Source organism: Oxyura jamaicensis, chromosome 17 (genome assembly GCF_011077185.1).
Source record: "Oxyura jamaicensis isolate SHBP4307 breed ruddy duck chromosome 17, BPBGC_Ojam_1.0, whole genome shotgun sequence".
Classification (NCBI taxonomy): domain Eukaryota; kingdom Metazoa; phylum Chordata; class Aves; order Anseriformes; family Anatidae; genus Oxyura; species Oxyura jamaicensis.
In genome coordinates, this window is record NC_048909.1 from 1,985,542 (window position 1) to 1,999,927 (window position 14,386).

General features: G+C 52.7%; 1 protein-coding gene and 1 long non-coding RNA gene across 3 annotated transcripts; both read left to right on the forward strand.

Annotated features, from left to right (window-relative positions):
• Nucleotides 1–9,337, forward strand: LOC118175415. 2 transcript variants are annotated; one of them, XR_004754965.1, is made up of 4 exons: nt 1–396; nt 828–939; nt 3,108–4,163; nt 7,259–9,337. It is a non-coding gene; the product is annotated as an uncharacterized LOC118175415 (long non-coding RNA). The 2 variants fall into 2 exon arrangements; XR_004754966.1 differs by having other exon boundaries at nt 15–396; nt 3,591–4,163.
• A 715-nt stretch (nt 9,338–10,052) lies between these two features.
• Nucleotides 10,053–13,694, forward strand: LOC118175452 (P2Y purinoceptor 2-like). Its single transcript, XM_035341712.1, has 2 exons — nt 10,053–10,289; nt 12,374–13,694. Exon 2 carries the CDS (start codon nt 12,419–12,421, stop codon nt 13,340–13,342), a length of 924 nt encoding a protein of 307 aa, XP_035197603.1. The 5' UTR covers nt 10,053–10,289; nt 12,374–12,418; the 3' UTR covers nt 13,343–13,694.
• Nucleotides 13,695–14,386: the final 692 nt, after the last annotated feature.

Below are 14,386 nucleotides of genomic sequence, written 5' to 3' on the forward strand. Positions count from 1 at the left end.
TGCCAGTAATTGCTGCCTTTCTGTGATGTAGTTTAGAGACTGTGTGAGTTCCGTGAACTTTAGGAAGGGTGGGTTTTCCAGCTTGTTAGTCAGTTGTGCTACCTCCCACGTGGAGAAATGGGGTGATGAGTGCTTCTAAGAAGCTTGAAGGAAGGTGATCTTCAGGTGTTGCAGTGTGCCCTTGGGGCTATAATGAAGATAAATACTGACACCTTCCAATTCTCTTTTAAAAAATCTCTTCAGTGCTAAAGAGGCCCAAACTGTCATCCAATAAAGAAGGAAATAGGCCCTGAGTAGGCCTGGAGTGACGCTGCCCTGTCCCTCAGTTCCTTGGCTCATAAGAATGGGAACAGTGAGGCCAGTGGAGATGCTTTGTGCTGCTTGCAGGTGGCTCAGGTATCCTGGATTTTTCTTCCAGCCCAACTAGCTGGGTCAGATGTCTCAGATAAAGGAGCCTGGCCTCATTTCTGTCATGCTTTCACAGAAGGAATTGCAGGCCTCAGTGTGCTGCTGCTTCTGCTGCTGGAGCATCAGATTTCATCAATGCACCAGTGGCTCAGCTCTGTCACAGCTTTTCTGGCTGCTTAAGCCATGAGCTGAAAGCACTGACCTTGTCATGGATTTCTGTCCCACCAAAACCTGGGCAGGTTGTGCTGTGTCCCAGAGCCTTCATTTCCTTCTGTTATTCCAAGCCTGCCTGAGTCCAGGCTCGCTGGTGTTCCCTCTGCTCTGTTTCATCCTGCTTCAGCCTTGGAGAACTCTTCTTCTGTGCCACTTCTTTCACACAGCCTTTATCCATATTTGACCTACTTGTCATTTTTGTAAAGAGGTGTCTGAAAACAGCAGGAGAGAGAGAGGGATGATGGATCTGAGGGGTGCTGGCTCTGGATTAAAAACATTTGCAGAACAACTCAAGCAAATCAAGGCTGTAGTCTGCAGGTAAGGTTTCAGCATGCAGGTGTCTGTTATGTGATAGCCTTGTATCCATGCTTTTTTGGCATGTCTGTCTCGTAAAGCTGACTACCAATGTGTGCAACAAACAGACCAGTTAATATTCGCTCCATACCCTTAGGAGTCCCCAGCATGCTTGTGAGCTGCTTCTGCACCTCTGCTCGGGGGCTACTGGCCCGACTGGAAGCTGGACTCACACGGGTGCTTCCACAAGGCTGGGCCCTTGGCCTGGTCCTGAGCTTGGGCTGGGGCAGAGGAGAAGCAGATGCGGGGCTGTGAGCTGCCCCTGGCCCAGGACACGGTGTCTCTGCTGCCAGGAGAGCAGCCGGGCCCTTTCTGCTCCCTCACAAGCAGATTTCCAAAAACACCGACCCAAATTGGCACCAGCACGCTTCAGTCAGGCGTGGCGCTTCCCTCTGCACGCTCCCTGGTGTGTTTAGCAATGGGAATTCACACCCAGTCCCACGCATAATCCCTTAGCAAACAGTAACTCGCCGCTCCTAGTGGCGGGGTGCAGCAGACCAAAGCAGAAAATATTTCCATTTCCTGGCACATTTCTTTGGTATAAGAGTAACCATGATTTTCAGTAGAGTTGATCAGATTGCTCATAGCAAGTATTTTTCACCGTAATGTTTGTTTTTGTTTTTGTTTTTTTTGAATCCTTTGAGAAGAACTTGCAGCTTTTGACAAGTCACTAAGCTGTCTGGAAACAAACAAAAAAATCCTTAATAAGAGCTGTGGGCTCTGGCAATAATTCGGGGGTTACTGGCTTTCTGCCTTGCATATCACTAAGACTGAATTGGTGACATTTTCAACTGGAGACTAAAATTGTATGGTAAAGCTCAGGTAATTTTTTAAAGACTTAAGAATTTCAGACATAGGCAGCGATTGCTTGAATATAGAGGATGGCAAAAGAGCAGAAGCAAGGCATTTAAGTCTGCAGTCTGCTGGGATTTTCAATATTATTAAATGAGCATTAGTCACTCAAGGTGTAATGTACAGCAACAAGAAGATTTTTTTTTTTTTTTTAATTTTTTCAATTCATTGGTAGGAGCACCTAATACAAAACTAGGAGTAAGTTGTAATGTGCTATCCTGCCGGTCTTTCCCTGGTAATTTCTCTCTTGAATTTCATGTAAAATGCTGCTCTTCCCTGGAACAAAGGAGTAACGTTGCCTTTGTTCATTAAAAATTGCATATGTATAAAATATCAGTGTTGTCCAAACCCCCTTGCTGTATGGCTTGTGCCATACATCAGAACCCATCTCCTGCAGCCTGGCAACTCTCTCTGTTGCTATAGGGACGTGGCTCAGCCATCCTGTCACGGAGAACCTCAAGCATTCCCGTTCTCGGAGCTGCTACAACACCTCCAGCCCTCGCGTGTTTCATTCACTTGCTCACTCCCATCCAGGAGTGCTTTTCCTCCGAATCTGGAGTTACTCAGCACTTCTGAACTCGTAAATGAAACAGCGTTTGTTAGCTGAACAAAAGCCACACAGTCCTTTGAGGTGCCCGTTTGGCTGGGATGTTGTTACTGCCCCTGGGCTTGTTTCACGTGCAGACACAGAGTGTAATTAGCATCCCCTGCTGCTCATTGTATTTGTCTTGGTGTACTTAAAACTATCACAGTCCCTGGCTTCTGTGCACCTGTCTGCAGCTCTATACAAAAGGGCAAAAATTTCTGAGAGAAACATCCTGCCTTGAGTGCCAGGCCCAAGGGTAAGGCAATCTGTTAGCAGAGAAGAAACTTCCTTGTGGTGAGTTTGTTGTGAGTCTGGGTGCGATGTGGCTGTTGTGCTTCTCGGCAGATTGTGCTGTCCACAGTGCCAGACCCTGCACCACGGCCAGCACAAGCCCAGGGGTATGTGCCCTCTTGCAGGTGCTGCGCAGACCTCGGGGGCCGCTGCGTTTGCCCCTCGGCTGGCACAGCCCCACCGAACAAAGGCAGGGTGCTCAACCTGCCTTCTTGCTTCCAGGTAATCCTGGTAGCTAACTAATTGCTGAGGGCTTACTGTTTCTCCTGTGGAACAATTCCACTTGGAATAATGTAAATTTTGTGTAAGATGCACTTGGAAACACAAGGCAGGTATTGATACGGCTTGATTTTAAATGATGAAAAAAAGGGCTTATTTTTTCTTTTTTTCCCCTTCCTTATAGACAAGTGTCTGAACTAGACAGAGCTATGCTTTTGCCCTGCTGGAAATACCAGGTGTGTGTAGTGTGTGGTGTCCTGGGGCTCTGTGCGGGAGGAATGGAGAGGCCCTGGGGCCCCAGTGTCACAGGCACCTCAGCTGAACACAGCCCTACACTGCCAGGCAGGAAGACATCCAGGGGCTGGGAGGGGAGCTCTGGTGTGGAAAAGGCTGAGAGCTGTGGCTGAAGGGTTTTGCTGCTCATCAGGAACACCCCGAGGGTTTTACTACAGTGGGAATAACAGCTAAAGATTTAAGTGAGCGCTAATAACAAGGAGAATAAAATAAGATTGTAAGAAAAGCAAGCAGAAAAGATTTCTCAGCTGCAAAATACTCTGTAATGCTGCAAAGCAACATTGGCTCACTGCAGACCAAAATCCTGAGCCGCTGGGAAGAGACGGCTCGGAGATTCCCCAGTCATTGACTGGTTTTAATGTATTCCTCGCAGCCAGCCAGCGCTCCCGCTCCCGGCTTGCGGGCACGGCAGCCAACTCGCCCCCGCCGCAGCCAATCAACGCCGCTGGAGCCGGGCTGCTCCTGCGATGAACGTGAAGGAAGCCGATGGCTGCGGAGTAATGCAGACAAAGCACGGGGATGGAGTCCCAGGAGATGTGATCCACCCCATTAAAGGAGGCGTCCGTAGCCTCTGCAGCTGTGTTGATGCTGCTTCGCGCAAGAGGCACCAGCCTCTCGTCCCCCCCGGGAGATCGTTACGGCATTAATTGCCTCTGCACAAAACCCGGCCGTGAGGCTGCTCCAAGGCAGCCACCCGCTCCTGCCTCCAGCCCTCACTGATTCCGAGAGCCCAGCCAGCAGGAGCGGCGCCCCTCCAGCTGGTCCCCGTGGATCAGATGTCACCTGTACCCAATGAAGCAGATCCCGAAGTGCCACGAATGGATCCCAGGATTCTTATTTTCCTCCTCTACGTGATGATCCTTCACGAGCTGGTCAGTGGCTGGATGGAGTACCAAAAGCAGATAGCCAAGCCAAAGAAGCAGGCGGGTCCGGTTTGGTCTTCTAGGTGAGTTGCTGTTGTTGTGTTTTCAAAGGGTGAACAGCTCGGTCCTGAAGCGGGTATGTTCTGGTGGGGAAGCTTGTCTTTTGTGTGCCTACAACACTCCCTGTAGATGTGTGCATGTGCCTGTCTGTTGTGTGTTAATGCACACAGGTAGGATTAGGTCCGTTAATCTTTTGAGCCTGTGTTGTCTGAGCATGCCGTGTGTTTGACACACAGGTACAGATTTGTTTTTGTGTGGCAATTTCTGTGATTTGTTTTTCTGTGGCAATGTGCTGCAGCTCAGCATGTTCCCCATGACTCAGGTTCCTGACCAACAAGCCTTGACGATGAAAATGTGGGTACCACTTTAGGCAAGATGCTCATCAATGAGACACAAACCTCTAGGGACTTTGTAATCAGAGTATTTCTCGCTAAATCACTAGCGTGCATGTCACTATCTCTCCGTCTCCTCCCTCTCTCTGGGCTGTGCCCACTACACAAATCCCTTTCTTGTATTCTGACCAACAACAAAAATAGGCTTTAGAAATAAGGCCATAAGAGGAAAACCTTGTGTACCTTTAAAATTCAACTATGTTTCTGCAAACATTGTACTGTATGCTTGGGGTAATCACGGTCTTAATTTTGTCTTATAAAGAAAATTATCTTGGCTGTTCTGTGTTGGCTGCGTGGTCAGAGACTTGCACCCTGGGATCCAAAATTCACCTCCTGCCAGGTCTCGGGCTGTGGCACCAACACGTCGTGGCTTTGGACCTAAGATGATGCCCGTGACCCAGTTTGCTCTTGGTCTGGCAGCCGCAGCACAGCGAGCAGAGCTGGCGGCTCACCGTTAATCCTAATCCCGTGACGTGCAGCATCCCAGCCGCAGTGACAGCCCTGGCGTGCTGGGTGCTGCACGCGCTGACGGTGCCTCCACGGAGGGGATGGCGAGCTTGTCCCCGGTTGTCCCTAGATCCTGCTGGCAGGCACTAGCCGGGAGACGCCAGACTCTTCATCTGCAGCTGGGATAAATTCGCTGGCTGCATTTCCTGACCAGCAAAGCTGAACTGCACCTTGTGCTGTGCAGTTGTACGAGTAACGTGATTTGCACTGGGAACGCAGCCATGGGTGGAGGCAGCTCCAGTGGAGAAATAGCTTGAAAGCGATGGACTGGCTGGGTTATATCTGTGGACAGAGACTGGTTGCCTCGCTGGCTTCAGGGGAGGGCACAGGGATGTATTGGAGAATAACTCGCCTGGGTATGAGGCAACCCACTGCTAGCAAACGGATGTGATGCGGAAAAACCTAATGAATATTTTATTTACCAGCAGCCACCAAACAACCTGCGTTCAGCAGGCAGGATAATGTCGTAGGATGGAGCTTTCAAAGAGAACCTAAGGGAATGAGGCACCCCACCAGAAACAAAACATCCCTGGGGGCCGGCATCTGACCCGGCATCTGACCCAGCCTCTGCTGGGGAGCTGGGACTGGGCAGGAGGGTTTGTGCAGGGCTCTGCAGCCTGGGCACGTCCCCACCTTTCCTATCCAAGCCCAGCCCCATCCTTGTGCCTGTCCCCGTTGTCGCTTTGGTGGCTGGGCTGTGGCACAGCTGGGGAAATGGCATCGCTGGGCACCCCATGCCCCTGTAGAAGTGCTGGCCATGGCATCGTTTTGCTCCTTTAGCTGACTGCAGCCAGCCTGGGAAAGCGGAGCCACCAGCTCTGCGTGCGTCACTCAGCATTCACAGGCTGCACCCTCAGCAGAAGAAGCTCTGCAGCGGGGAGAAGTGGGAAATTATGGGATGAACTGGCATCCTTTTAGTGGAAGTAAGATTGTCCTGGGGAGGGGCTGAGCAGATTTAAAACCAGCTCAGTGTCGGTGATGGAGTGAGGGAGTGTGTGTACAGGGGCTGGGATTGTGGCGGCTGCTACACACTGCCACGACGAGGCAGCGCATGGTGAAGCTTTCTCAGGTGATGAGCCCTTGTGGCCAGGTTTCCCAGTGCTCAGAGAGCACAGCTGGAGCCAAATGTTCACCCTTCAGTATCGGCATGGGTTTAGGAAGTGCTCAGAAATTGTCACATCTGTAGAGCTCCATCAGCAGGGCAGGGGCAGCACCAGCCAGCTCAGAGGCGGCTTTCCCACCGCGCGGCTCAGCACCGGGCCAGGCACCATCTGTCCACAGCAGCCTCCTGCCAGCCCTGGTCACCCGTCTGCTGGCAGCTGGTGCAGCCCTGGCACCAAGAAAACCACAGCATCTGCGATGGTTTGGGGGATGGAAAGTGGCCGCATGCCCACACCTGCACGGGGCTGAGCACTCAGAGCTCGGTTCCCTGGGCGAGCTCGGTGGACAGGTCCCAGCGCAGGCAGCCAGGGAGCTGCAACTCACCCTGAATGCTTCTGCACTGCTCGTTTCCACCTCCTGCCAGGGGCAATGTGAGCAAGGAGCTGGTGCCTTCCAAGATTCAGGGATTATTGAATTTTAGGATTTGCAGACGTTGCCAAGGAAGTCACCCAAAGCCTTCCTGTAAGAGCTCAGCCCCAGAAGCCAGACCTCCCTGGCAGAGGAGGCCAGCACTGTCAGGTGAAGCTTCACCTCCTGCCACCTCCCCAGCCTGCTAGTTTAAAGTAATTAATCTGAAAACCAATTAGGAAATGAAGTTATAAACCAGCAAGCTAATTAGGACACGGCAGAGCTGTCTCTTGGCTGCACTTGCAGCACAGGCAGGGATTTCAGGGCTCGTCCTCCTTTTGTGGATGGCAAATAGTAACGAGCTCTGGCGTAAAGCAGCTTTTTCTCCCGCTCACAGCGTTTCCCCAGCTCTGTTTTCCTCAGCCACAGGAAGGGTCACAGCTCCACCAGCCCCCTCTGCTGCTTGTGGGTATGGTGGGGAGTTATTGGGGATCACAGGAGGAGCGGTGCTGAGCAGGATCTAGAAAGAGGGTAAATTTCTACTCACCAGCCCCAGGGATCACCCCCTTGCCCCCCTTCTTGCAGGGAATTTCAGTGCATATCCCTGCAGCTGCCACCCCTTGGTCTCTGATGTCCGGGCATAGATGCAGGGGACATATCCCTGGCTCTGACCCATGCCTCTGACACTGTCTTGGTTTTCTCCTCGCCAGCAGCGCCACCAGACCGAACCACTCCAGCTTCTCCAGGCCGTTGGTCCATTCAGTGCGCAGGGAGCGGTACCGGGACTGGAGGAAACCGGGACGGATCATCCGGAAGGCGTGAGGACACCCCAAGGTCTGTCAGGGAGCATGGAGTGAGCTTTCTGGGCCAAAGACACCACCCCTTGTGCAGCCCACACCAACCACCGTGTAGCAACCACTGCGAGAGCGTCCCACAGGCACCATGAGCTGCGCCCTGCAGCTTTCTCCTTCCCCTGAGCCTGGCGTGGCTGAGAAGGAAAGAGCCCCTTCCTCGCGGGGACCTGGCACTGTGTGGCGAGGGGCCGGGGGAGATGCCCTCAGCCAGCAGCAGTGGCCTTGGATGAGGTTTTTTCACCCCACGCAGCAAGGTGACTTTTCTTTCTTCTTCCCAAAGGGCTGAGTAGACGGAGAGCAGACTTCTTTAAGGCAGAATGAAATTAATGAAATTTGCTCCTTGGGTAACCGCAGGAAGTCTCCAAAGGGTTTCAGTCTCCTCTCGCCCACCCGAGGGCTGCATGGCTGGTGAGAGTTGCCCAAAGTGATGGAAAGCTTTGGTGTCCCGCTGGTGACCTGACCCCAGAGCCCCAGGGGGACGTGCTTCCACAGCAGCACCTAAAGAGATGGCACTCATTGCTTTGGAAATGAGTTAAATTGTTAAATCTCACCCACGGGGGTCTGTACGTTCTTTCTGCTTTTCGTCACCACCGTTGAGTGGGTGGCTCTGGGCTGGAGGAAGGAAAGCACCCCGAACCGGTGACTCAGTTATGCCACTGAAGGCAATTGGCTGCAATGACCTTGTAATTAGATTTCCTTGCAGCATTCCCAGCAGCTGAGGCAAATGTAAAAGTGACTTTCTAATGAGCAGATAGATGGCAAAAGAATACAATATTGCTCTTTTATTAGTCTGTGATTTAGACGTAAAATTAGATTTTAGAGGCAAGAGTCAGTCCTCGCGTCCTGCCGCCCTGCTTACAGTCATGTGCAGAACGGGGAATCTCTGAGCGCTGGCGGGATTCTGACACCAGGCTCCTAACAGCAAATGTTCAGGGCAAAACTGACTGCCTTGTTTGCTGAACGTAACGTTTGGCTCAAACACAGCCTGTTTTTCTCGTTGCCAACCATTTATAAGCCTGACTCAGGCTCGCAGACACATTATTCAGAAGTAGATAGGGAAGGGACTCAGAACCAGGCATGCCTTATGCTGAAGTAGCCACCTGCTGCATTTGCATGTCCGTCTGCTTCCCGGCTGTGTGCGAGGCGCTCCTGAGGTGGGGGCTGCGTTTGCTGAAGCTTGCAGAAGGTGCCTGGGTGAGGGGAGAGATCTGTGCCCAACCCGGGCACCCGGAGCCCCGAGCAGGAGGAAGCTGGGGGCACCCTGCTCCCGAGGTACCCGTCCTCTGCCCCGGGCAGGCCGGGCAAGTAGGCTGGTTGCAGGCCGGTTGCAGGCCTCTGCTTCTACGGGAGATGAAGTTCTGGCCTTGTGAGATGGAGTTTGTGTCTTGAGTTCTGAGATTTTTTTTTGAAAAGGGGGCGGCTAGAAGTAGCAAGGAACCCGCTTTCTGCACATCCCAAAGGATAAACTTGCAAAGATGTGCCTCAGCTCTGGGACACTGTGGCTATCCCCGAGGCATCCACTGCCTGTCCCAATGCACACAGGTGCATCCACAGAGAACAGAACAACAAATGAAGAGAAGATGTTGGGGGGAAAAACAGTGGGAAAGCATTTCTGGGCGGTGGGGGGCTTTGCTTTCCCAGCCTGCCCCCAGCCTGTGGGGGACATGGCTGGGTGCTCTGCCGACCCTTCTGCTGGTGTGGGGGAATCTGCTGGGAGCGATCAGTATGCAGAGGTGTGTACCTGAATTCCTGGAGTGGTGCAGGACATGGCCGGGCTCCCAGCCTCAACGGAGCAGGCGGACCCGAATGGGACAGAGATGTCCAAACAGCCACACTCTTGGGAAGGGACAGGAATGCCTTGCTTTGCTGATCACATGCTGGATTTATCCCTGTAAATACCCTCCCGTTTCCTTCCAATAAACTCTTTTACATACATCTTGTTTACATCGTCTCCTTTCTCATTCAGCCCTTACATGTCTCTTCACGGCTTTCGCAGCCTGGGAGCCAGCACAGGCAGTGGCTGCTGGCAGCGTAAGCGGTGACTCAGTATGGCTAAAAGCATCTTCGAATGCTGAACTTGTAACACAAATGCTTATTTTCTTGTCTTTTCCGCAGAGGAACACGTGGCTGCAATCCAGAGTCTTGTTTTGGATGGTTGTAGGCTTTGCTTTGTTCTTTTCCTTTATTTTTTTCCTTCTCACACAAATATCCAGGTTGCTCTGCAGCTGCGTCAGGGAAGCTCCTGCCCGAGGAGCACTCCTGTGGGGGGAGCTGATGATGGCAAAGAGCTGAGGGGTGTTGGTTGGGCTCCACAGGCACTGGGGCCAGCCTGGAGGCAGCCCTGAGGCCACGCTCTGTGCTTTAAAAGAAAACGAATAAAATAAGAAGCAAAGTGCTTACAGTAAGCCACACCGCAGCCCTCGCTCGAGGCTTCTCGTGGGGCGCTGCACAGTCCTGCAGGTGGAAGTCCCCGCATGCAGCTCAGACTGCGGTCGATGCTGTCCCACTGCTATGATTAGGCTCCGTGGGCTGCAGGCTCTGCTCCAAACCACCGCTTTCTTAGAAACTTCCCTTTTGCCTTGAAATGGCTCAGAGAAGTCCTGCCCCTCCATGTCAAGCCAGAGAAATCCCCGGGTGGCTGGGTGCAGGAAGGGTTTCAAGCACGGCGGTGCCACCAGCCCTGGAGTGACCCTTGGGGACTGCTCCCCTCCGGCCCCAAAGAGTTCTCTGGGGTGGAGCAGCAGGAGTTCACCTTTGGGTGACAGGCTAAACCAGCGGAATTTTGTACATAAAGAAGGAGCAAAATCCCTTCTGAGAGGCAGGGCTGGGTGCTGCTCTGCATTCCTCCTCTCTAGGTCCTGCTCTGATCCTTAGCGCTGTTTTTGAGGTAAGTGTATGGTTAATGGCTTGTGTGATTCACCTTCAAGGTAAGTGAAAATTCATCGTTTTTCTGCTTTGCCTTGGTAAATCAATGCTGATTTCTTTTTTCTTTTTTCTTTTTTTTTATTTTTATTTTTTTATTTTTTTTTTATTTGGGTAATTCTTAGTTGTTTTCGTCTTACTGCTTTTAATTTCTCCTCTTACTCAGAGTAGGGAGGCTCTGTTTCTTTCATGAAGAAATTACTGCATATATTTAAACTCACTTTCTAGAGGGCACGGTGAACCCAGGCATCAACCCCAGCCCTCATTAGCACAGAAAAAACAAAGCTGAGGAGCCCGGGGGGTGTTTACCACCCCCAGAGCCAGGCCGGTCACTGTGGCCACAGCAGTTCTGCTCCAGGCAGGAAGGAAGGGCTCTGCTTGTTGCCAGCTCTCTGCAACGGGGCAGCCCTGGTTTGAGTTTTCTGGATCGGTTGCAAATCCTTGTGGATGATAGCAGCAACAAAACCTTATTTTAAAAAAATGCTTAATTTTGGAAAGCTTCGCTTCTAGGGCAAAAAAAGACAGAGGTGAGCAAACTGTTAACGCAAAGGTGCGTCTGCGATAGCCGTACACCTCTCTGCATTAGAAGGCATTGTCGTTAGGTGTTGGCTAAGCCAGGGCTGGTTATTAACCGATAGTGCCCATGGGTTTAAATGCCTGTTTTGACCAGAAGAAGAGTTAAAGGCTGCAGTGAGGAAGTGGCACCCTGTGGGCGGCTGGTTCTTGGCCCGTTCTGAGCTGCTCAGGCCATGTCCATCGCCCACCACATCCAGCCAGCCCTGAGCAAACAGAAAGGTCTGGTTTAATCACAAGTTTCTCTGGCCGACAGAAGCCAAGGTGCAAAGGTGCCTTTGCCTGGAAATGCATTAGCTGTGAAAACACCTTCACACCCCATTTCTCCCTGTGGTCCATCCCTGGGCACAGGGGCTGCATCCCAGAGTGGCGCTGAGCACCAGGGGATTCTCAGGAGTGGTGGGCTCATTCCCTAAAGGCAGCATGAGTGACAGCTCACAAGAGAGCCAGGCTTTAAAGCCAAGTGCTTAAACTCAGGCAAAGAAAAGTGTCTGATTTCAGGCTCATCCAGAAGGATTGAGGCACCCAAGTGGCTAGGGAAAGTTTTCCTGCTGGTGAGACACCAACGGGTTTGGAGGCTGTGTGCCAAAAAGGTGGTCCCACTCCTCGCCCCACCACCGCTGCTGCCGAGGAGCGGGGCAGCAGCGTGGGTCACCCCACGGTGGCAAGTGCCATCGGCTGAAAGCACAGCACCAGGATGGCACCAGGCAGCCCCTGGCTCCTTGTGCAGTAAATAACGAGACCTAAAAGCACAAACCCAGCGGGGTGGAGAGCAACAGAAGCAGCAGCCCCATGGTCCTCCCTCCTGGAGAAAGAGACCAGAGCTGCTCCCTGCACCAGGTTGTGCAACGCCCTTCACCCTCTGGGGTGTCCCGCTGTGGTTGGCGGGCAGTGCGAGGATTTCGGATGCGGCAGCTGAGTGGGGTGGGTGTGCAGGGGCTGCTCTGTCTGCCGGGTGGTGAAGTCTGGCAGCAGAAGGTGGGGTAATTCAGCCGGCCGCTTGCCAGTTGCGCTGTAACAAAACCTGCTAAGTGATTGTAGTGTGGGTGATGCTGGGTTCTTGCAAGGGATTTTAAATGCAGAGGCTTTTGGAGCCAGGCAGTGACAGCATCATTCATTTCATCTTCTGTTGTGAGCAGTTAGTAGCCCTGAATGTGTGAGCTGCTCCTGTGGTTCCTTTGTTGCCTTTTCTCTTTCTTTTGCAGCACAAGCAGAGGAAGCCAAGCTGAGTGTGGCGGGGTCAGGTCCGATTACCACGAGGTCGTGCTTGCTTGTGAAGAGCAGGACGTGGCCCCTTGCACCTGCCAGGTCTCCTCTGTGGTGCCTGTGGTAATTAATAGTCATTGTTTGGCCACAGATCTTCAGCCTCAACGACAGTGTTTGAAAACCCGCCTCTGATGCAGCTCAGCCTTCATGTGCAAGAAGATGAGCTCGGGTGGTTTCACTGCTTTCTCTCTTGCACCCCAACCCTTGCAGGTCAGCACAGAGGTGGCCGAGGAGCTGCTGGCCTCACTCACCTTCATGAACACCAGCTCGAACTGCTTGCCTCAGGGGCTGCACCCCGCCATCCCCGCCCTGGGGACCCTGCTCCTGCTGGGCTGCATCCTGCTGAACGGCGTGAGCTTCTGGGTCTTCTGCTTCCACATCAAGCAGTGGGATTCGGGCATGATCCTCCAGTTCAGCCTGGTCCTGGCAGACATCGCCATCATCCCCGTTGCTCCACTCCAGATTTCCTACCTCAGCCTTGGCAACCAGTGGCCATTTGGCCAGTTTCTCTGCCAGCTCGAAGTCTTCCTACACAGCACCCACATGTACGGCAGCATCTATTTCCTGACGGTCATCTGCATCCACCGGTACTTTGTGGTTGTTCGGTACAAGAGTAAGTCCCTCTGGAAGAAGAGAACCTTCTTGAGAAAGCTGTGCTTGTTTGTCTGGATCATCCTCTTTGTCCAAGGGCTCCCTTTTTTCTTCATCCTTAAAACTTCGCTTATTGATGGATCAGAAAGATGCCTGAATATTCACCAGTCGGAGTTGTCCTTTGTTTACTTAGTCTACAACATGGTTGTGGTTGTGTCGTCTTTCCTCCTGCCCTTTGCTGTTTCCTTGACCTGCGGTGCTCTGCTGGGAGCTGCCATTGCTAAAGCAGCCAAGAGAAGCTCCAGAGGTAAGAAGATGAAGAACAGGTCTCTGCAGATGATAATGGTGTCTCTGGTGATTTTTGCTATCTGCTTTGGTCCTCTGCACATCTGCAGGACCATAGGCGTCATTGTGAAGTACTACAACATGTCTTGCCAGCTCCTGCACCAAGTGGAAGTTGCCTACTACATCAGCTGGGTCTTCACCATGGCAAACACCTGCCTGGACCCCCTGATCTATGTGTTTGCCAATGACAAGTTTAAGAAGAGCTTTGCTGACTCCTTCCGCAAACGCTGGGGCACCAAGTGAGTGTTGCTGGGATCTGGGAGCCCCCTGAGGGCCGATGCTGAAGAACTGAACCCTCAGCTTCTCCCTCCTTTTTTCTGTCCCAGGTCCCCAGAGCTACCAGCAGCAGTTCAGCCTGGCAACACTGCAGGACCTGGGGGTTTCTCTGTGTTCCCCCAGTGACACCAAGAGGTTGTTCCTGCAGGCAGGGGCTCCCTGGGCTGTAAGGAAGCTCTATGCACTGGCTGTACCCCAGGTGATTGAACCTCTCGTACATGGGTTTCTTCAGAGTGCTGAAAAAGCCAAGCCCTACTGGGTACAAGGGGGGAATAGGGAGATAATTTACACCTCAAGTCATAAATCAGGAGAAATTCCTGTGAAAACTGTTGTGAATTCCTGACTGTGAATGTTTTTGTGCTTTTCTGGGGAGGAGGGTCTGCGTGTGTGGGGAGCTGAGGAGGGCGCAGGTCCCAGCACCCACAGGATGCCCCCTGTCCAGGCACCAGCATCTCCTCAGCCCTGTGCACTGCTGGGCTGGGGCCAGGCTCCCCCTTACCCATGCATCTGCTCTTTCCAGATGGAAGGACAAGGTGGCAGATGTTGAGCCACGGATGATGGGTACAGGCGGGAGGTGTGTGGATGGAGAAAGGTGCTTCATCAGCCTGGTAGGAAATCTGGACTCAGTCTGTTGGAAGGTCCTGGGGAACAGGAGTGTGAGCGCCCTGCTCATCAGTCTGCCCTTGTCCCACGAAGACTGGGCTGAAAGCTTGCGAGGAGCTTGCTTCACCACACTCTGAGTGGCCACCAGGGAGAACAAAAGTATTGGCTGAAGGGTGCAGAAACCTGGAGCCCAAATGCAAAGGCCATGTTTGGGCATGTTGCCTGGCCAGCCCCCAGCCCTGTGGCTGCTCTCATCCTTGGCACCTTTACCTTGTGGCAGGGAACTGTGCTTCTCCTTCTTCCATCACGCCATGCAGATGGGTGCCTGTGCTCTGGAAGCATGGCAGCCCCAGGGCAGTGGCTTTTCCCTCAGGGTGGTGGGAACTGGCTGCTCTCTGCTGCAGGAGC

Coding starts and splice junctions, on each gene's coding strand:
- LOC118175452 (XM_035341712.1), top strand. CDS start 12,419: ATGAACACCAGCTCGAACTGCTTGCCTCAGGGGCTGCACCCCGCCATC.